The sequence below is a fragment of the Meleagris gallopavo genome, chromosome 22, assembly GCF_000146605.3.
Source record: "Meleagris gallopavo isolate NT-WF06-2002-E0010 breed Aviagen turkey brand Nicholas breeding stock chromosome 22, Turkey_5.1, whole genome shotgun sequence".
Lineage (NCBI taxonomy): Eukaryota > Metazoa > Chordata > Aves > Galliformes > Phasianidae > Meleagris > Meleagris gallopavo.
In genome coordinates, this window is record NC_015032.2 from 260,958 (window position 1) to 280,885 (window position 19,928).

General features: G+C 48.5%; 1 protein-coding gene across 13 annotated transcripts in view; it reads left to right on the top strand.

The window, feature by feature from the left end:
* The window catches only part of EPB41L1 (erythrocyte membrane protein band 4.1 like 1), a 60,207-nt gene extending 40,948 nt beyond the window's left edge, over nucleotides 1-19,259 (top strand). For 2 of the 13 annotated variants that reach the window (XM_010722205.3, XM_019622112.2), the window contains 11 exons: nucleotides 203-301; nucleotides 5,195-7,843; nucleotides 8,382-8,489; nucleotides 9,634-10,032; nucleotides 11,414-11,521; nucleotides 11,924-12,004; nucleotides 12,221-12,283; nucleotides 12,563-12,658; nucleotides 13,840-13,920; nucleotides 14,856-14,972; nucleotides 16,212-19,259. In XM_010722205.3, the coding sequence (XP_010720507.1) occupies nucleotides 203-301; nucleotides 5,195-7,843; nucleotides 8,382-8,489; nucleotides 9,634-10,032; nucleotides 11,414-11,521; nucleotides 11,924-12,004; nucleotides 12,221-12,283; nucleotides 12,563-12,658; nucleotides 13,840-13,920; nucleotides 14,856-14,972; nucleotides 16,212-16,220 (3,810 nt within the window). In that variant the 3' untranslated portion in view covers nucleotides 16,221-19,259. The remainder of the gene's footprint in view (nucleotides 1-202; nucleotides 302-5,194; nucleotides 7,844-8,381; nucleotides 8,490-9,633; nucleotides 10,033-11,413; nucleotides 11,522-11,923; nucleotides 12,005-12,220; nucleotides 12,284-12,562; nucleotides 12,659-13,839; nucleotides 13,921-14,855; nucleotides 14,973-16,211) is intronic. The other 11 variants (XM_019622116.2, XM_019622120.2, XM_019622117.2 and 8 more) reach the window with 9 other exon arrangements.
* The last annotated feature ends 669 nt before the right edge of the window (nucleotides 19,260-19,928 follow it).

The following is a 19,928-nucleotide window of genomic DNA, read 5'->3' on the forward strand; positions in this document are numbered from 1 at the left end:
TATATATATATATATATATATATATATATACAAAGAAAGACCTAAATAGAGTTGTCATAGCTGTAATCTCTGTTCGTCCATCCATCCCTTCGTTCTTTCCTTCCTTCTCATGTGCTCTCTCTCTGTCTCTCTCTGTCTATCTCTGTCTCTGTCTCTCTGTCTCTCTTTCCCCATGGGTGCTGGGGTTTCCGTGCTGACACAGAGGATGGAAGAAGACACCCTAGACGATTTTGCATCTGAGCATGGAGCTTCCCTAAGCATGGAGTCTTTCACGCAGAAAAGCCTTGTCTCTTCTCCTGAGGTTATCACCATCCCTTTTCTTTTCTCACCCTTCATTCTCACAGTTTGTCCTACCCATGGTGTCCCTCAGGGGCTCTCCAAACAGAGCTCAAGCTGTTTGTTGGCACCTCTGGGTGGGACCAGGATCCTTAACTGAGTCAAGGCTGTTGGTGAAATCTGCTCCTGTGCCTGTTGTTTTGGATCTTGTGACAGGGTCCTGGGAGACCTGCTGGTGAAGCTCTGATGATCAGTGGTGGTGGGGCATCCCCCAGGGTTGGCTCTGCTCTGCATGAGAGTCTGTGCTGGAGTTGGTACCAGGAGCTACAGCTGGGACCCTTGGCACTGTTGCTCTGCAAATATCTCCTCCAGGTGCAGGACACCCAGCTACAAACAGTCTTTAGCAGTCTCTTGTGTTTTCCTCTTCCTTCAGCTGCAGTTACAGTTGCTTAGGTCCAGGCACCTTGAATTAGGACATCTCTGGATGCATCTGAAATATCAGACTTGTGCCTGTACAAAGCAGGATCACCCTACTTTGAAGTCCTTGTTTCTGTGAGTGAAAGCATCCTTTCAGCACTGCTTGCATGCAGGGTTTTATCTCACATGATGGCAGTTCTTTCTTGGAACAGCTGAAATAGGATAATACTGAATAGAAGAAGACTAGTCTTAGAAACTTGGCTCTGATGTAGTTGGACTCAACCACAACAAAATGTAGTGCACAGCAGCGCTGGGGTGTGTGTCCTTCCTGAGTGCATCCAGAGCAGGAGCAGCATCAGTCTGGGGCAGGTGGATGGGGCCAGTGCATGGCTGGCTCCACTCTGCTTCTGCCTCTCACCTCAGGGTGCAGTGCCACTATGTGAAGGATGATCGGGAGCCCTCCCTGTGGGCTGGAGACTGTGTCTGTGCAGGATGGACAGAAGTGAGATGCAGTCTCTGCTAGAGCAGAACCCTGCAGCCTTTGCACAGAAATCGCAGTAGTTAGGCGTGCACACAGCACTTAATGCATGGCTTCCTGTCTTCTGCCCTGTGGAGGCCCTCAGGGTGCCAGGGCTGCACTGAAGTGTGGGCAGGCAGCTGGGTCTCACATGAGATTTCTCTCTACTGATGTATGGGATCTTGCCCACACGTGACTGATAGTATCTATGAGGAATTCAGAGTCCCTTGAGGGTGACTGCACAAAAATCAGCACATCTGCAAAGTTGGCATCGTGCTCAACTCGAAAGTCCCTTGGTGTCCGCAGAGTTGCTGAGGTTGGGTTGTCTGTCACCCACTGCCTATACACGGCCACTTCTTACCCCTCCCCACTTTGCTTGTCCTGCTGGAGGAAGGGTGCTGGATTAGAAGACGAATGGAGTCCCCTCATCTTTGGAGACGGTGTGTCATGTTGATCATGGTTCATTCATTCTTTCCTCCTTATTGTAAAGCTCATCTGTTCCTTTCCAGTAAGCCAGGACTCCCTGAGGAGGCATTAAAAAAAAAAAAAAACAAAAAAAAGGCAAGTACATCAAACAGTGCCAAAGGAAAAAGCCACCTGTCTGCCCTGGGCTCCTCCAAGGTTGTGAGTTTTGCCTGCAGCCATCATGTGTAGAAGGCTGTCTGCTCTGTCTTGTTTTGTTTCTTTCCTACCTTCCAGTTTGTCCTCTCTTGTAATGTGTAGGCCACTGTGAAAACATCCTTCCTAGCTGTTCCTGTTCTCTGGAGAGAGTGTGTTAGCATTGATGAAGAAGAAGATTTGAGAATAAATTATCCCTTGGGGATGTCAAGGTTGCTCTATGATCAGACCAGCATCATCACCTCTTAGGCTCAGCTTCTACCTTTGCACACTCTGACCTGTCAAGTTCTCTGCTCTCCTGGAGGATGTGCCCACATATCCAGTTATTTGCTCTGAGCGTGCCCAGGAGCCCTCAAGCTCTGGAGACCCTAGAGCTGCCAAGTGCTGTGGAACCAACGCTGTGGTCAGAGATGGCTTTGAGCCATCTGAAGCAAAGAGTTCAAAGCATACCACAGAGTAATCGCCGTTTCCCTGGAATGGGCCATACTCATCCCAACAAATTTGATAAGGGAGCTGGTTTGGAGATTAATCCAGAGATTTGCAGTTTTTCCTTACTTTCCAGTATGATGTACTGCTGTGGATCAACACACTGTTTCAGGCTTCAGAAGACTTAAGGCTCTTTGATATCTACTTGTGTTAGAGCCTTAACTTAGAGCAGGAGCCTGACCAAGCTCATCATCTTTGTCCAGAGAAGGTCCCCTCTGAAGGACTCTGATTTTCAGCCAGAAAAAGGGAAGGAGAAGACTGATGAGATATGTACCTGTGCTCATACCTTATCCACTGATGTGTTGGCTGCAAAAAAAAGGGGTTGAGCAGTGATGCTGCAGTACAGCAGCAGAAGAGCAGTTGCTGTACCCTCAGGGAAGTAAGCAGTCCTCTGGCTTACTCACCCATGAGCATTCCTAGTGTTGAGAGAGTGCCAGAAACTGACATGGACAGGACAGAGGCATCCATTGAGGTAGTGGTAGTGTTGCTTCAGGGGTCAAACTCACCCATGAAATACGCAGATACTCCTGGGAGTCACTGACCACCTGTGCTGCATCTTCTGTGGAATAAAAAGGAATGAAATCAGCGTGAAATGCCCACTGAGAGACACAGGTGTAGAGGAGAGGACCTGGAGAGCAGACAGTGTTTTGTAAAAGAAGTTACACTCAGGAGTGATACCAGAGAGGCTTCTGCAAGTGTTACTGTGGGAAGCTGGCAGATGATGGGTCCCCGGAGGGCTCAGCCTCCTTTGGTGCTTCTGTGCAGGGCTGCTGGCTATGGCAGGCGAGGGGAATCCCACCCAGAGCATGCAGCAAACAGGGCCGGCACAGGATCTCTGTGAGGGTGCCCACCATGGTGGGTACATGTGGCCACAAATGAGACAGTGGCAGGCTGGGTGCTGTGTTTGCTCATGGTGCTGCGGGGCCTCCAGCTGAGGCACAGCTCCTGATGGTGCTCATGGCAGATTTTCATGTTGCTGTGCAATAGCTACATGCTCTTATCAGAGCCTCGGAAAGAAAGGAGCCAGCGTGAGGCCCATTGATGGCCCAGATGGTGCTGGAGCCACAACCTAAAGATGCTGTGTGGCAGGAGCCACAGGCCTTTCTTTGGCATCAGTTTTAAACTGTGAGAGTTAGAATTAGATAATATATTAGGAGGAAATTATTTGCTGTGAGGGCAGTGAGGCACTGGAACAGGCTGCCCAGAGAGGCTGTGTATTACCCCATCACTGGCAGTATTCAAGGCCAGCTTGGATGGGGCTTTGGGCAACCTGATCTTGTGAAAGCTGCCCCTACCCAAGGCAGTAGGGTTGGAACTAGGGGGTCCCTAATGTCCCTTCCAACTCAAATCACTTAATGATTCAGGGATTTCTTAATCCTCCTTGTGTGGAAATCTTTCCGTTACCAATTGTTTATCATCCCTTCTTTCTCTCCTCAAATCTTGTCTTACCTTTTCTCTCTCTGCTCCCCTCTGCCCTCTGTTTCTCATTATCAGTTCATTATCAGTTATTAGGTTTCCACTTCAGGTGCAACGACTCCAAACATTCAACCTGTGTAGGGCACTGGCAGTCCAGCTCTCCTTGGCACAGCTTACTTTTCCTAGTTAGAGCAGGGAGAGCACAGCCGGCTGTTGTACACAGTGGTGATGCAGGAGGTCAGTCTCTCTCACTGTACAGAAGCAATGCTGGCTCTGTCCTGCAGGCCTGTGCCTCAGGCATCCCGTGTTGTGGACTGAGCCATCCTAGGATAGCCACAGGAGCCCTGTGGTGAGCTCTGCAGTACTGTGCCCACAGCTCTGCCCTTCATGTGTGTGCTACGTACCCTAGAATGGCTGGGGAGGCTGCTGGGCTTCCTCATCAGTACAAATGCTCATTGTTGTTTCCCTCCTGCTCTGTGATTCTGGGTTATTTTCAACATTCTGTTCCAGACTGAACAGAATGAATTTTAACAGTGTTTTGTCCTTGGAGCCTGTGATGTCTTCAGGTATCTTGCAGGACCAACACGAGTGTACTGAGTGTGCATAGAAACATAGATCTAGCATCCTTCCTTGCACAGCAGCACAGGTGCATTTTGTTGTATCACATACTCACTGTGTCCTTGCTTCAGGATGCTCTATAGCCTTCACTTGGTCCTTGCTGCAGTCCCTGCAGCTATCTCAGCTGCCTCGCCCATGCTCTTTTACATTTTATAGGTAACCTCTTACAGGTTACTTTTCTGAACTGCCTGATCTCACCAGAAACCTCTGCTAAATAATTGGTTCTGTAAGTGAATCTGAGCAGCGGCATCTAGTAGGAAAGGGAAAGGGGCCTTTCCTATTCTTAAGGTGACTTCTCTTGCTCATGCTCCTTCTTGCTCAGTCTGATGCAGTATTAGGGCACGTGGATGAAAGCGAAAGTTAAGCTAGTCAAATAAAGACCGCTGCTTACAACAAAATTTCACCCTTTGCTATCACAGAAACTGCTAGAGACAGTAGTAAAATGGGGAGTCAAAGTTTGATTTAACTCACTGTGCTATCCTGACTCATAGGGAGTGTCCTAACAGCCCTCAGTTTATTGTTCCCACTTCTTTATTTTCAAAAAAGTCACAGATTTTGCAGATATGTCAGTAGGTCATCACCCAGAACAGAATGCAGTCCCCTGTAGAGGACAGAGGGACACCATCATCTTCATGGCACCAGCCCCTTTTTTTCCAGTCCCTTCCTTTCATCTGCGAGTTGCCAGGCTCTTCATATAGAGACTTCCTCAGTCCTTGCATGTATAATAACAGTGATTGATCAGCTCCATCTAAGGCAGGTCAGCTGTCTGTGACTCATGAAATCAATCGCCAGCTGTTAGGTAAAGTATGTTTGATGCTAACTCTTCTTGCTCCAATTGCAATGCAGGGCTCGGAGCATTGGGTATTTATAGAGAGAGAAACCACTAGGCTGGAAGAGGTAGCTCTAAAGAAAGCTCTAAGAGTCAAGAAAGAAGAAGGACGTGCGGGTACTTCAGAGGTGAAAATGAGTGTGAGCAAGTTGAAAGTGGAGATGGCAGTAGGGAAAGCCAAGGAAGTGGCAGGCCAGGAAGAACCAGCAGATGCACATCTGGATACCTGGAAGAGAGCAAAAATGATTGCCAGTCCTGAAGATTTTGAGTCTGTCTGGGAGGATGAGACCTGTGAGAAGGAAACCGGGGAGGAGCCCAGCACAGAGGCAAAGTGCTTGACATGTGAGACAGCAGAGGAGTCCAAAGAAAGGGTTGAGGGGATAACCAGCAGTGAAATGAGTTTGTCCAGGCCATATCAGGAGCCTGAAGAGAGACAAAGGGCTGAGGCTTTGGGGCTAGGCCCTCTCCATGGAGAAAGCAAGATGGTCTCTGAGGAGCATGTTTCTGCAGCCTTCAGGAAGCAGGATGCCAGAGCACCAACTGCAATCACAGAGGTCATTAAAATTAAAGTGAAGTCTGGTGAAGACAACACAGAGACTTCTGCTACACAGAGGATCATCTATTTAGGAGATCTGGAGGGAGAGGAGGACAATAAAATGCATCTGCTCACAGAGGCAGGAGGACAGCTTAGTTCAGCAGTGAGGCAAGAAACCATGGTGAATAGGCCAGGGGAAGGACCAAGGCCCATGCAATGTCTGGGAGAAAGGTCCCAGTGCAATTCCTCAGTGTATGCACAACTGGAAGCAGTGTCAGAAAAACCTTCTGTACTGCCAGACCAGCCTGAAACAGGCTGTGATGAGACAAGCCCTGTAAGACAGCCAAGACAGCCTTCCTCAGAGCAGGAGGAAGGTTTTTCAGTGCAACAAGAGCAAGAATCAGTGAGTCTGACCAGCTGCAAAACACTGGAGGGAGATGAAGCCACATTATGTTCCCAAGAGGTGGGGTCAGATGAGAAAGATCTGCAAAGGTCAGTAAGAGGATTGAAGCCATGCGCTCTCAAGAGAGCTGAGGACCCCAGACAAAGTCCAGGACAGAATCCAACTGCAGGAGAGCAGTGGGGCTTGGATGTCTCCACAGAAGAGTGGGGGCTCTCGGAAAGAAGCCTACCTGGTGGGGGGGAGGAGAAAAGCTCCACAATGGTTCTACAGATGGAAGAGATAGAGACAAAATTACCCCCATCAGCTGTGCCTCAGCAGAACTCCCCTCGTGCCACTGTGGGGCTGGAGGAGGACGAACCCAGCATTCCCACCCCTGGCACTCCTCCTCAGCAAATGAGCTCTGTAGAGCCAGCCCAGGAAATGGAACCCGAGGGCAAAGACCTGTCCCAGAGTACCAGCCTTTTAAGAGGTGTGGGCACACCTGAAGATATGAACCCCTCAACAGAGGTGGCATGCAAGGAGGGAAGCCCTGCAGTAGGAAAAGAAGCACTTAAGGACATAAGCCCTGTAACAGAGGTGGAAGTACCCAGGGATGTGAGTCCTGAATCTGTAGAAAAAAAACAAGATGTGCACTTTGCTACAAGGAAAACATACCAAGATGCAAATCCTATTGCAAGAGGACCACACCAAAGCAAAGGCAGTGCAGTGGAGACAATCCTGCTCAGAGATCCTGCTACAGGGGAAGTGGTCCAGAAATCAGATCATACTGCAGCAAAGGGAACCCTGGGAGCTACAGAAGAGGTGCTCCAGGAGGAACAGCTTGTGATAAAAGGGCTCTCCCAGAACATAAGGCCCACACTGGGAAAGTTGATGGGAGGTGGAGGCATGGAACAGCTGCCTACCAAGGCAGAAGATCAAGAACAAAAGGCTGAGACCTTAATAGAACACCTGCCCCAAAAGGATCCTAAGTCTGGAGGGCTACTCCCTGCAGATACCAACGCACAAAAGCCAGCCTGTGACGTGGAGTTTAATGCAGGACAAGCTCTGCAAGGCGGGAGCTCTATGGCAGGAGAAACTGCTAGAGACCTTGCTCTGGAGCAGCCACTGCAGTCTCCAGGAGATGCTGATGTCTTGCATTCCCACTCCCCTATAACAGGTTTGTGTCAAGGCAACAAGTTGTACCAGCTCTCAACCTTTATGTATGAAGGTGGAGAAGAGGTGCAAGTGAACAGTGGAATACAGAAGAGAGAGTCTGGACCATTGATGTGTATTGCTGCAAGCGAAGCTGTGTGCCAGGAGCACAGAGGTGTCACTGAAGCCCCACTCCTGGGTAGCTGGCAGGACAGTGAGAGCTACAAGAAAACGTCAGTGGCATCTAAGATTAAGATGTTTGAGCAAAATGAAGCTGAACAAAGGACAGCCCAGGAAGGACAAGAGCATGCACCTGAAACTGAGACACCAGCAAAAATAAAGGGAAAGACGAATCTGTCACAGGACACAATTTTGAACACAGTCCCCATCTCACCTCCAGGGGTGGCAGGTGCTCCAGTGGGATCTATGTCCAGTGTGGACTCCTTTGCCTTCAAGCAAGGAGCTGATCCAGAAGACTCCTCCCAGCTCCTGTCTTTGAAGGAAGATGTTTCTGTTGATCTGGAGCATGAAGGAGAAGACAGTGCTGACCTGGCTTCCTCTGACTCCGGCTGTGAACTCACACTGGCAGAAGCCGTGGTAACTCTTCCAATGAACTGTCCAGATGGAAAGTTCATGCGCATGTTGTGTGGCTCTTTATTTACCATGTTCAGTGGCACCTCGCACATCCATTGACTGAGAACAATTGCTTTGCATCCCCTGTCCTTTTATGTATATGTGCGTGTGGTCAGGCTTATTTGCTGAATGCAGACCCGCTGGCCAGTTGGTTCATTGGCTTTTGTTTTGTGACACCTCCCCTCTGCCCAACATTTTGGCTACTTCAAGAATGCCACCCAAGCTTCATGTCCAGGAACAAGAAAGGGAGATGGGGGTGGCTTAAGAAGCTGTGAGTCCATCACAGATGCGCACACACCGAGCAGCAGTGCCCACGCTTCCAGCTTCACCCTTACATTTCTTACTTTGGTATCCCTTCTTGCTTAGCTCGCCAGCCTTAACCATTCTACCCTGTCTTTGGCAAGCTGGTGGCTGGATGATGAAATAGCTTACTTTGCTCTTGTAAGCACTAGATCAGATTCTTGAGTTAATTTCTTAAAACTAACCATTTTCTCTAATCCAGAGCAAATCTCAGGAACCAAGTGGGGAAGAAAAGGATTTATCTGACCTGTCATTAAAATCCACCCTGAAAGAAGAGAATTTAAAGACTGCTGTTCCAGTGGTCTTAAAGGTCTCAGTGCTGTTCTACTAACTGCTTCTTGCCATAGTGTGATAGCTCACCTTAAGCAGCTGAGGACTATATGCTTCCAGCTCCTCTCACCATTGTAGAGCTGTTATGAATGTATTTGTACACGCACACACAAATGTATGCAGGCGTGTTCCTCTTGAGTTTGTTTGTCACCCTGTTTCTCATACCTCTCAACCTCCCAGCACTGCAAACAAAAGGTGCCTGTGCTGTCAGAGTCTGGTACACTGCAGGGGATGGCTCTAGCTGCAAATGCTTGGACCATAGTCCGGGAGATGGGCTTCCTGTTGCATCAGCCAGCTTAGAGCTAATCCTAAAGCTAATGAGGAGCTGATCTCCTAAAGAGAATCAAAAGCAAGTAAACGCATGGGTCTCGATTTCCTATCACTTCATAGCACAATGGCGAAGGGAATGCACCCTCTGATGGCAGAGTTGAGAGATATGTCCATGTCTGGGGAGGAGCTAGTGGAGAGATGTCTTCCCTTGGCTCTGATCGTGCTGTCAATTACACTGACTGAACACACAGTCTGCATCCCTAGGAGCCAGCCCTGGTTGCACGAGCCCTTTGGAGGGCACTGGGAGGTGGGGGGGTGTGATGTGCCTGGCTCTCCTTGGGGCACTGCCCCGCCAGCTGCACGCGGATGCTCCACTTGGGCTGAGCTCAGTGCAATTGGCATGCTCCTTCGCTTCTCCGCCAACCTACCTGGCTGATGGGACACTTTTCTCATGCTCAGTTTTTCTGACATATGATAGTATTGGCGTCTGAGCTGTTTCTGAATGTCTCTTAACAGAACTGTTGTTTTGCATACATCTGCTTTCACCAGGTGCAGTGATGTGCCTCTAAGCTGGCCAAGCTTTTCCGTGTGACTGACCCTTTTTTTCAGTGATTAATTACCAGTAGGCTTTTGGCAAAATCAGATTAAATAACCCTTCTCCCCACACCCCTGCAAAGTTGCTGCTGTCAGAAAGGTTTTGGTTTCTGTGCTTGAGTTGTGTTTGACTCTACTCTGTGATGTTTGCTGCTGCATTTTCTCTTCTTCCTCCCCTCTCCTCCATTGGCACAGCCAGTGCTGCCGTGCCATGCAGTGCTCACTGTCTCTGTCTCTCTCCGCCATTGTGTCTCATTCAGAGAGCAGGCTTAAGGGAGGGCACCGAGGAGAAAGCTAAGCCGCCTCGGCACAGGGCTCCTGAGAGCGACACTGGCGATGAGGAGCAGGACCAGGAGAAGGACTCGGTGTTTCTGAAGGACAACCACCTGGCCATCGAGCGCAAGTGCTCCAGCATCACAGTCAGTTCGACCTCCAGCTTGGAAGCAGAGGTGGACTTCACAGTGATCGGTGACTTCCATGGGACAGCCTTTGAGGACATCTCCCGGAGTCTGCCCGAGCTAGACAAGGACAAGAGTGAGATGGAAGATGAAGGCCTGGTTTCCTTCCAGCATACTGACAAAGTAGTTCCTGGATTGGAAGAGGATGGCAAAGCCAGGGAGAAGGTCGCCCAGCCCAGCCCAGACATCTCCCAGCTAGAGGTACAGAGGGAAGCCGTTCCTCCAACGTTGTCTTGGTCCTACCATCTCTCCATGTTCTCTGTCTTGGTGCCTGGCATTGCCTCGTTGGTGTGCAGTCCCACGTCAGTTTGGAAGAGCATGCTAGCTTTCATACAGCCCTAGGTTTCTGTCCAATGTAACTGTTTTACTGTCATGCACGCTGTTGTCTGTCTTGCATGGTTCATTCAGTTTGGGCAGGTGCATGGCACTGTCTTGTGTTTTGTGAATCTGATAACCAGGAAAGTCATCTTCATCTCTTCATGTGCTGTGTCTAGCTGCCTACCCTGTCTCTTCATCACTGCAGCAAATCAGAAGCTGGAAGGGTGTGTTCTGTGTTATAACCAATGGCCCCGTCTTCATCTTTTGCATGAAATTTGAGCGTGAAGAGAAATGTGCTGCTAACTAACCTGTTTAGTAGTGCCTGGTTGGGAGAGATTGACAAAGTAGCCTGTCGGAGCAGCCCCAAATGTCATGGAGTTTTTATCAGGAGGGCTGAGGAAACTGCGTGTGGCACAGAAGAAAACTGCAAGCGGAAGTGGAGCATGTGCCTCTGAGAGAGGACAGTAGGGCCAACCCCACCACAGACAAAATTATCATGGCCTCTGTGTAGGCACAAGGTTTCCTGTGTGCTCAGCTCAGTCAGCGCTGGCTGCAGCTCCCAGCCCTGGCCAGGTAGGTGCTCCTGGAGCCACCCGCAGCACAAGTCCTGCCCTGGATCCAGGAGAAAGCTACAGAAGAAAGTGAGTTTTCTCTGAGCCAGGCCTTCTGTGGGGCACTGTGCAGCGGGCTGCTGGGCCACAGGCTTGGCTTATAGCCTCCATGGTGCTGTGTGACCAGTGCTGGGCAGGGACCATGGCTGACTCAGAAATGCTGTGGACTTGCTGGAAATTTGTCTCCATTCCCCAAGTTAGCTTCCATTTGACAGGCAGGTGTCACCACAGATGTTGGGGACTGATGCTGTACACAGAATCTTAGATCATAAGAGAAATAGATCTGTTGGGTCTCACATGCTCTGAAAACCAGTTTATCCTGACCAGTGCTGTTTGTGAATCTATCAAAAAAAGATTCTGTAAAAGCCTGGGGATGGAGTATCAGGTCTAATTTAGAATATGTCATTCATATGGGGTGCTTTGTGTGGTAGCCATTAGCCTAGGATAGTGGCCTGGGCTCTGCTCATTATCTAGGTGAGGCTTGCAGGATATCACACACAGGTGGCACTTGCAGAAGATTCCAGGAGAACTGCTCATGCAGGCTGGTTCAGGAGGAGCACTGAAGTGTCCCCCATGCAGGGCTGTATCTCATCACACCCTGGGAAGCAGGGCGGTTTGGAGCAGTGACTGACTTGCTGTGTTTTTTTCTGCAGTCACCAGCCCCAAAAACGGATGCTTTAACAGTCAGCCTGGGGCCAGGCACAAAGAAGACCGAAGATGCCTCTGCTGCCCACCAGATCAGCACCCCAGAAGCAGCCCAGGTGATGCAGCTGAGTCCATCCTCTCATGGCCCTTCTCCCAGTGGCTCTGCAGAGCCTTGGTTCAGCAAAACCTGTCTGCACACAGCATTGCTGTGAGGACCAGTCGCTGAGAGAGCCCACTGGGGTTCCATACTTGCTCTTGTCTTGCCAGAGTCCCCAAAACACCAAATCTTGTCCAAACATATCCTGTGTTTACTTTTTCATGCAGGCATCATTGAACCCAGCCTCTGCACATGATTCCCTTACCCCATCTGCCATGTGTCAGCACATGGGGATGTCTCCAGAGGGCAGTGGCCCATGTGTGTCGCTTCTCTGACAGCAAGGATATAAAGCACCATGCCTGCAGATGTCACCCCTTCACAGGCACTTTCAAACTCACTGGGTTTCCTTTCCCTCTGGCAGGTGGAAGGAGGCATGCCTGGCAGCGGAGATGCGTCAGCCTCTGTTCGTGCTGTCACCACAGAGACCACACCAGCAACCTCAGTAAGTGGGGCTGGCCCCTCAGGGTCCCAGGGCTGCCACCATTCTACATGGGCCTCCTACTTTGAGGAGGGAGATCAGTGTAGATCTGCTGCTGGGGTGGGGAGAGGATGTGAAGGCTCCAGGGTGACCTGCTCTGTCCAGAGCTGCCCTCTGGAGCAAGCTGTGCTCACTTGTGTGTTGTGTTCAAGCTCACATGCCTGTGTGTTCTGATTTCAGGATAATGCCACCAAGCCTGGGAAAGGGGCTGGCCCTACATCAGAGCTTTGCTCCGTGTCACCGGTGAGTGAGAACTGGAGGGAGTCAACCCTGGGCTGGGGCTGGCAGTCAGGGCTGGGCAAGGTGGTCAGATTTCTCCCCACTGCAGAGGGAGCTTTTCTGTATATCCATACAAATCCAACATATCCAGTTGGATGTGCAGTGCAGCATCTTCTTCCTTGCTGTGCTCTCTATTGTGCAAGGCAGAAACATGCTAACATGCTCAGCTTTGTAGCTCTGTACCAGTGGAGAGGTACTGGCAATTTAGAGCCTGGGGACCAGCTGCTTCTCTCTGTCATGCAGATCAGCAGCAGCTCTGCTGGGAAGGAAGTGCTCACCAGCATATTCAGTGCCACTGCAGAAACCCTCTCCACTTCTACCACTACCCATGTTACCAAGGTAAGAGCATCTTCAAACATGGCAGCTATGGAGGGTCTGATGAAAGCCACTGGAATGTGAGGAAGGTGGAAGGCTGTGCCTAGTACATAAGAAGATGCCTTTCTCCTCCTTAGAAGCTGAAAAAGTGTGTGCTGACCTGTGGGGGTTCATCAGCTGGAACAGTGCCCCGGCTCTGTTCAACCCAGCTGTGCTACCCATCCAATTCAGCCAGATGCAACTGCAGGGAACTTCAGACAAGGATGGTCTGTGTTTGACAGGCTTCAGGTGCTCATCACCTGCATACTATCCACATGGACTGTGCCCAAGTGCCATGCCCACCTCTGTGCCTTGGTATATTGGGGAAGGAAGGGAGACATTGGGTTGAGAAGGAACTCAGTGTTGCTGAAGCTCTGTGCCCTGAAGGCAGCAGCAGGGATGGAAGTGACTGCAGTAGACTGCCACCAGTATGTGTGCAACTCCCTTGTCCATGTAACTGGTGTGTGTGAACCCAGACATACCTAGAGCCAGAGCCCAGATGCCCCCTGCCCAGAAATCCCACACACAGCTGCCAGATAACTCACATCAGTGCCACAGCACCTCACCTTATCTCAACTATGGGAACTGTGTTTATCTGATTTATTAGAGCTTTTAAGTAAGCTTTTTATTTAAGTAGGGGGGATAGATGACAGAAAATTAAGGAGGGGTAATTGCATCAGTGGGTCTCACCTATGGCCCACTTCATTCCCAAATAAAGTACACATAAATGAAATAATCCAGCGAGAGATCTGCGCAAGCAAGAAAGGTGCTCAGTACCTGCTGCTGGCCCTTTTTCTTACACATCTTACATTCGTACTTCTGCCCACTTCTGCACTACCTGTGTCATGCTAGCTCTAACCATGCACTACATCAGGCTTAATGGGACATACAGGAAATAACTCAAGGAGTTCCTAAGATTATGTTGGCATTGTCTCTTCTCTGGTGGGCAGTTATGTTTTCCAGAAACAACTTGCTGGGTGTCATCTGTCTCCTCTCCCTCACATGCAGGCAGAGGCTGCACTCATGGCTTATGAATTTCATTATCCATCCTGTAACCATGTGCTGCAGGCAAGGCTTTTTGCCCCAGAAGCCTGTAGCCTGCAAGGTGTGGGGATAAGGCAGGTCCTGGGGTGTGCAAATGAGTGCTGTTTCTTCTTGATGCACAGACTGTGAAAGGAGGATTTTCAGAGACCAGGATAGAGAAGCGCATAATTATCACGGGAGACGAAGATGTGGACCAGGACCAGGTAGGAGCAGTTGTCTGTGTCCCCAGGGCATGCAGTGGTGCTCACAGAAAACCCCAGTTCCATCTCAGAATGAGTGATGTCAGTCAGGACGCACTTGGCCTGTTAAAGAGCAGGAATGTTTGGCTTTTATCAACCAAGAGCTCCCAGCCCAGCCCCCATCTGTACCTGCTGCAGAAATGAAGCAACAGTAAAGATTACATTTCAGCACAGAACCCAGCTGTGAGCTCACCTTTTAATTTCCTTAAAATACATTTCCAGTTGCCTTTTCCCCGTTGAAATATTGCGAAGTGACCCAGGTTCTCCCTTTCTTCCCTGCACATTCTCACTCAGGGTTGATGCACTCCAGGAAACCTTGTTTTGCATCTACCTCCTTGACAGAGGAACAAAGCGACGAACTTCTGTAATGAAATATCAGATATTGATACAAATCTCTTAGGTTGCAGGGTCATTTTCCTGGGACCTAATCCTCTAGAATTTGTTGCTTGAAAAATGAAATTGAAGGTCTAAAGTATTTTAAAATTATCTTGAGCAACCTCTAAAGTAATTCTTAGATTTTTTAGAACTATAATAATAAATTTAATAAAACTATCTTAGGGTTTTTGTTTGTTTGTTTGTTTGTTTGTTTTTGGTAGAGTTTTTCTGCAGAGAATAGCTGCTGTTCCTTTGCTTGGGTTTCAGTAGGGAGCCTGGGACATTGCACATCTCTACAGAAAGACAGCAAGTAAAGGGGGGAGCACATGGCCTCCCACTGCTGTATGAACCTGTGGTCAGTAGTGAGCTCCAGCCTTTTCTGCCAGGCCATTATGTGTAGGTTGCACTTTGAATCTCTGCATCTGTGTCTGCCTAGAATCCCATTTAGCTCCAACTACTTTCTATCCATTGGCTGAGAGCAGTATTCATACCAGACTTCAGGAATTCATCATTCTGGTTTCTAGGCACTGGCTTTAGCAATCAAAGAGGCAAAACTACAGCATCCTGACATGCTGGTAACCAAAGCTGTGGTATACAGAGAAACAGAATCTTTTCCAGAGGAAAGGGACAAGAAACCTCAGGTAGGTGGAGAAGTTATCAGGTACAATTTATATTTGCTGTGTAAGAGATGTATGTAACTTACAAGTGCCACTGCATGTACCTTTCTCCATATTGTGTGGAATAACACAGCGGAGTCCCTTGCAAAGGTTCTTCACTGATGCTGGCCCAGTCCCCCATGTGATTGCATAGGCAGAGCATGCATTTCCACACTGCATGGGCTTTACTCACTTTCCTACTTAAAACGGCCAGGGCACATTTCCACAGCTGGCCATGATCGATGTTTGGGACTGACCACCAACTGCATAGGAGTGGCAGCTCTTGGCTGGTGCTTCCAGTGTGAATGCAGGCCACGTGGTTGTTGTTGGAAAGCCAGCACTACAGTCACCAAAAGCAGTGCTGCTGATGTCCTGCTCGGCAAAGGAGTCAGAATCATTTGCATGTGAAGAGGAAGGACTTGCTTGTCCCCTCTGTGCAGGGAGTGAGAGAAGCAATACCCATAATGAGAAGCTTGGCTGCTGGTTTTGCATCTCCCCACATAGGCCTCAAAGCAGACACAGCTCTACACGTCCTCTTTTCCAGAGCAAAGCTGGCTTGAGGAGTCCTGCCCCACTCTTACCCCCTTACTCTGACCCTTTTGCTTCCCCATAAGAGATTGCCTCAGCTCTTCAGCAGCAGAGCTATGGCACAGCCCGAAACACTTTTGTATGAGAGCAGCTAAGGGGCAGAGAAGCATGCTGAAAAAGGGAAAGGAGGTTTGAAAGGCAGCTGCACTACATGTATGAGAAGCTCCTTAGCCTGCCAGACTGTAGGTGCGTTTTGAGAGGAATCTTGGAAATGGATTTGGTGTTTATCTCTATGAAGAGAGGTCTGTCTATCTCTGTGAAGATTTTGAAAGGCAACTTATAAGCTTGGCTCTGTTGCACACTGGAAGGTCAGAGAGGCTGTTGCATCTGTCTATCTCACCTCCTTTAGCACGTATAAAGAGCCCAGATGTTTCTGTATTTCTTAGGGAGCCACCTGATTTTAAGTGAATGGCTTAAATTAAAGAAGCTTTTAGCAGTGACCCGCTGGTATCTCCCCAAACACCAACATCAGCTCAGTGAACGGAGAGGTCCAGCTAATGGCCAAGGTTCCGGTAAAGAAATACAAACTGTGGCCTGGAGGGTTTGCAAGTCCACTGCTTTCAACAAACAGGAACCCTGTTATAGTCAGAATGTTACAGCACCTCGTGACCAGTCATTTCCATCTGCCTTGTACAGGAATCTTGACCAACATGTTCATGAAGTCAGCATCTGCATTCAGACCTGGAGGACAGTGAAGAAGAAGCCTTCATGCTGGATTTGTCAGCAAAACATAGACATCCTGGCTGCAATGTTCATGGCTAGAGACAAAAAGGTTTAAAAAAAGGAATAGCAAATATATATATATATACATACGTACACACACACACACACACACATATATATATATATATATATATATATATAAAACAGGAAACAAAATGCATCCTTGCACTGCTGCTATATGCTGGAAATGAATAGCAAGCAACACTACCAACAAAAAAAAACAACCCTCTTTGCAGAAAAAAATTGAAGAATTTACTGGATTGGTGATAAAATAAGATTTAAAAATCATAATAATAACAATAATACAATAAGCCACCATCTTGCATGTTACGTTAAAGGATACACAATCATGAGTTCATTTGTTGCACATTGAATGAAACAAAAACTGCTTTGCAACAAAGCAAGAAATAAGCAAACTGAAATAAGACAAACACAAGCAGAAGCAAAACTATTTCCCACCTCTGGAAAGAAGAGAGAAAAACATTGAGTTTATTACTTTAGAGTTATTTTCCAATTTGGAACTGTGGTTTCACCCTTCTCCTCATTCCATGCTGGTTCTTTTGCATCTTTTGTTGTTCTGTTAACTCTTCCCCTTATCTTCTTCTCTGTGCACTTGTCTAACCTCTTGTTCTCTGAAGGTATTTAAGGATGGAATTCGTGTCAAACAGAACAAATGACATGTATATGGCTTTTCATTTATAAAAATGCAGCCTGTAGGGGTTTCATATGGATGTGCATTTAAGTTATGTATATTATTATATATAACAAGGGGGGGGGGGAGGGGAAGAATACTGAAATAATCAACAGTGCTGGTAAATATGATGACATTTTTAAATTATTAACTATTTGATTGACTATGGTTGTTGTACTTTGAGACTCTTAGATCACAAGAGGACTCCTTGTCCTGCAAGAAGAGAACGGGGAAAGTATCAGCCACTGCTGTTTAGAGGGAGAAAGGGAGGGGGAGAGGTGAGAGCCATCCTGTTGATTGATCCACGTGGCAGCAAGAGTTCTGAGTTTGCTGTTTGGTATGGGTTGTTTGGAAGTGGTCTGTCAGTGGTGAGTTGGAAGGGCGCAGAAAGAGGTTCATGCTGCTCCTGCAGCCCTAGGTAGGGTCCTCTCCCTGGCCACCAACCAAAGGCATCAGAATCAGCTGGAAACAAGGTGACAGCTGCAGAGTTCATTGCTCCTGTCCAGCTCACTGAGCTGTGATGATAGTTGGGTTGTTTTGGATTGTTTCAGTAATGGAGTTACTCGAGTTTCATAGTAGGAAGGGTTGGAGGCAGAGCAGTTGTTTCTGACCCCATTCCTGCTGCCCTGCATGTGATGGAAAGGCTGCCTGAGGCACAGCGGGTTGGTGGTGGTGCTGGAGGTGATGGTAGTCCTTCCCCAGCCTTGCCTCCAGGTGCTGCCCAAAGGCATAGAGTGAGGAGGTCACATTGTCTCCATCAGTGAAGAGCATCCCAAGTGTACAAGACTGGGCGGCAGAGCCCAGACCCTCTGTGTAAGGAGGCACTTGTCTGACAGCTTGGCCGTTAGAGACAGGCCTCCTCAGTGGCTGCCTTTGGAAGGGGATAACAAGGATAAGCCCAGGGCCTTGCACACTGTGAACCAGGTGGTTAGGGTAGACTTGGAACCAAAACCAGAAAGGAAAGGAAATAAACAGGTTTTCTTTTTTTTTTTTAATTCTATCTCCTGAAGAAACAAAAGGGGCCACAATTCTGCACCATTTTGCCTTTAGTCTCCCACCCTTCACACAGACTGTGCCCAGAGACAAGTATAGTTAACATGTCCTGCAATGGATTTGAGGATGACAGTGAGAAGGAAGAGCCTGAGCCGTTAGGGTGCTGTGGGCAGACCACACTCAGGTCTTCTGTCCTGGCCTCTGGCAGCCTTGGTTTACCAGCTGCTTGCTATGATGTCCCCATGAAATCTGTTCTCCTTCAGGTTTATCGGTTTCCCCTGCAAGCATGGAAGACCTGAGCACAAGCTGCTTGGGCAGGGGACAGCTGCTGGCGGATGCCAGTACTGTCACTTTCCTGAAGAGGTCGGTGGTGGTGGCTCTCCCTCAGCTTCTGTTCAAGTGTGGTCACCTGCTTGTGACCTGCTGCTTTTAGAGGTGAGACCGCAAGCAGAAAGAGTGAAGGGTGTTGCAAAGAGGCTGCTTTTCTCTTTGCTTTTTAAATGCACTCAAGCCAGCTGTCAGTAGCAGTCGCACTTTCAGAGACACCGGGTGATAGAGGACCTGCTCTCAGTGCCTGCACAGGGCATCCAGCCCTTCTCGCCTAATAGCAATGGCCCGCACGCTGCGCTCATTGTTCTTTGGCACACCATGGTTCGTACTCAGAGGAGTTCACATGGCCTTCATACCCTTACAGCCACCCACTGCTACTCTGAAGCTAAGATACCTGCTTTTGGCATCACCTGCACAGTTATCAAAAGAAAGGTTACTGCTCAAACTAGTGGCCTTATACAGTTAGAGTTGACTTGACGTGGACTCAGACGAGTTATGTTTGGAGTGAGTGGATCCCATTCTGTGGTTTCTGCAGCTTGTTTAAGAGTGACAATGTTTAAAAACTAAATTAGAAAAGGACAACAAACAAATAGGGTGAAACCAAACTGCTGGGGCAGCTCAGCACCACGTTTTCTTCGAGGGGCCTTTCTGCTGAAAGCGGCAGGAGACATGAGTGCCTGTTTTTACCTGATCCCACAAATTTATTCCAAACCTGGCCTGCAATTGCATGAGTAATAATAACAGTAACGATAACAGCAATGTTTATATTTGAAAAGCACCTTACCAACCAACTGCAGTGCTCTGTTGTTCCTTCACTAACTCCCCTTTTCCCTTCTTCTTCTTCTCCCCCCCTCCAGTCATGCTCCTTTTCAGTGCTCGGTGGTGTACGCGTGTGTGCTCACTGTTCTTGTATTCAATAAAAGTGAAATAAATGTGTTTGAAGCTAATCCAGCTCTGCGGCCTTTTCAGACTCTCCCACTAAAGAGAATGGGCAGATGGGGGAGGCTCCAGCCAGGGGCTGCGTAGCAGGCTGTCCCCTGTAGGTGCTCTATGTAGTTGTGGTTGGTGATGCTGCGTGGCTAGCCTGCCATGGGGTGTAGGGTTGTTACCCTGTGGGGTTGGAGGTTGCCATTTAGTGTCACCATTTTTGCGTTCTGTTTCAAAGTTACCCTTTTAGGTTAGGGTTGGGTGTTAAGGGTTATCTTTTGGGATATGTTTAAGGGCTACAGGTTTGGGTAAGTATTAAGGGCTAATGGCTACCCTTTTGGGAGACGGTCGAGGGTTAAAGGTTACCCTTTTGGGTTAGAATTAAGGAGTATGGGTTAATATTTTGGGTTGTGGATACAGTTACCCTTTTGGGTTAGGGTTAAGCGTTAAGGTTTTTCCTTTCGTGTTAGGATGAAGGCTCACCCATTTGGGGTTAGAGTTAACGGTTTGGGGGTTATCAGTTTGGGTTAACGGTTACCCTTTTATGTTAGGGTTAAGTATATGAGTTATTGTTAAAGGTTTCACTTTTCGTTCACGACTAAGCGTTACGAGGTACCCTTTCAGGTTCCGGTTAAGGGTCACTCTTTGGCGTTGGTGTTAATCGTTACCCGTCGGTTAAGGATTACCGC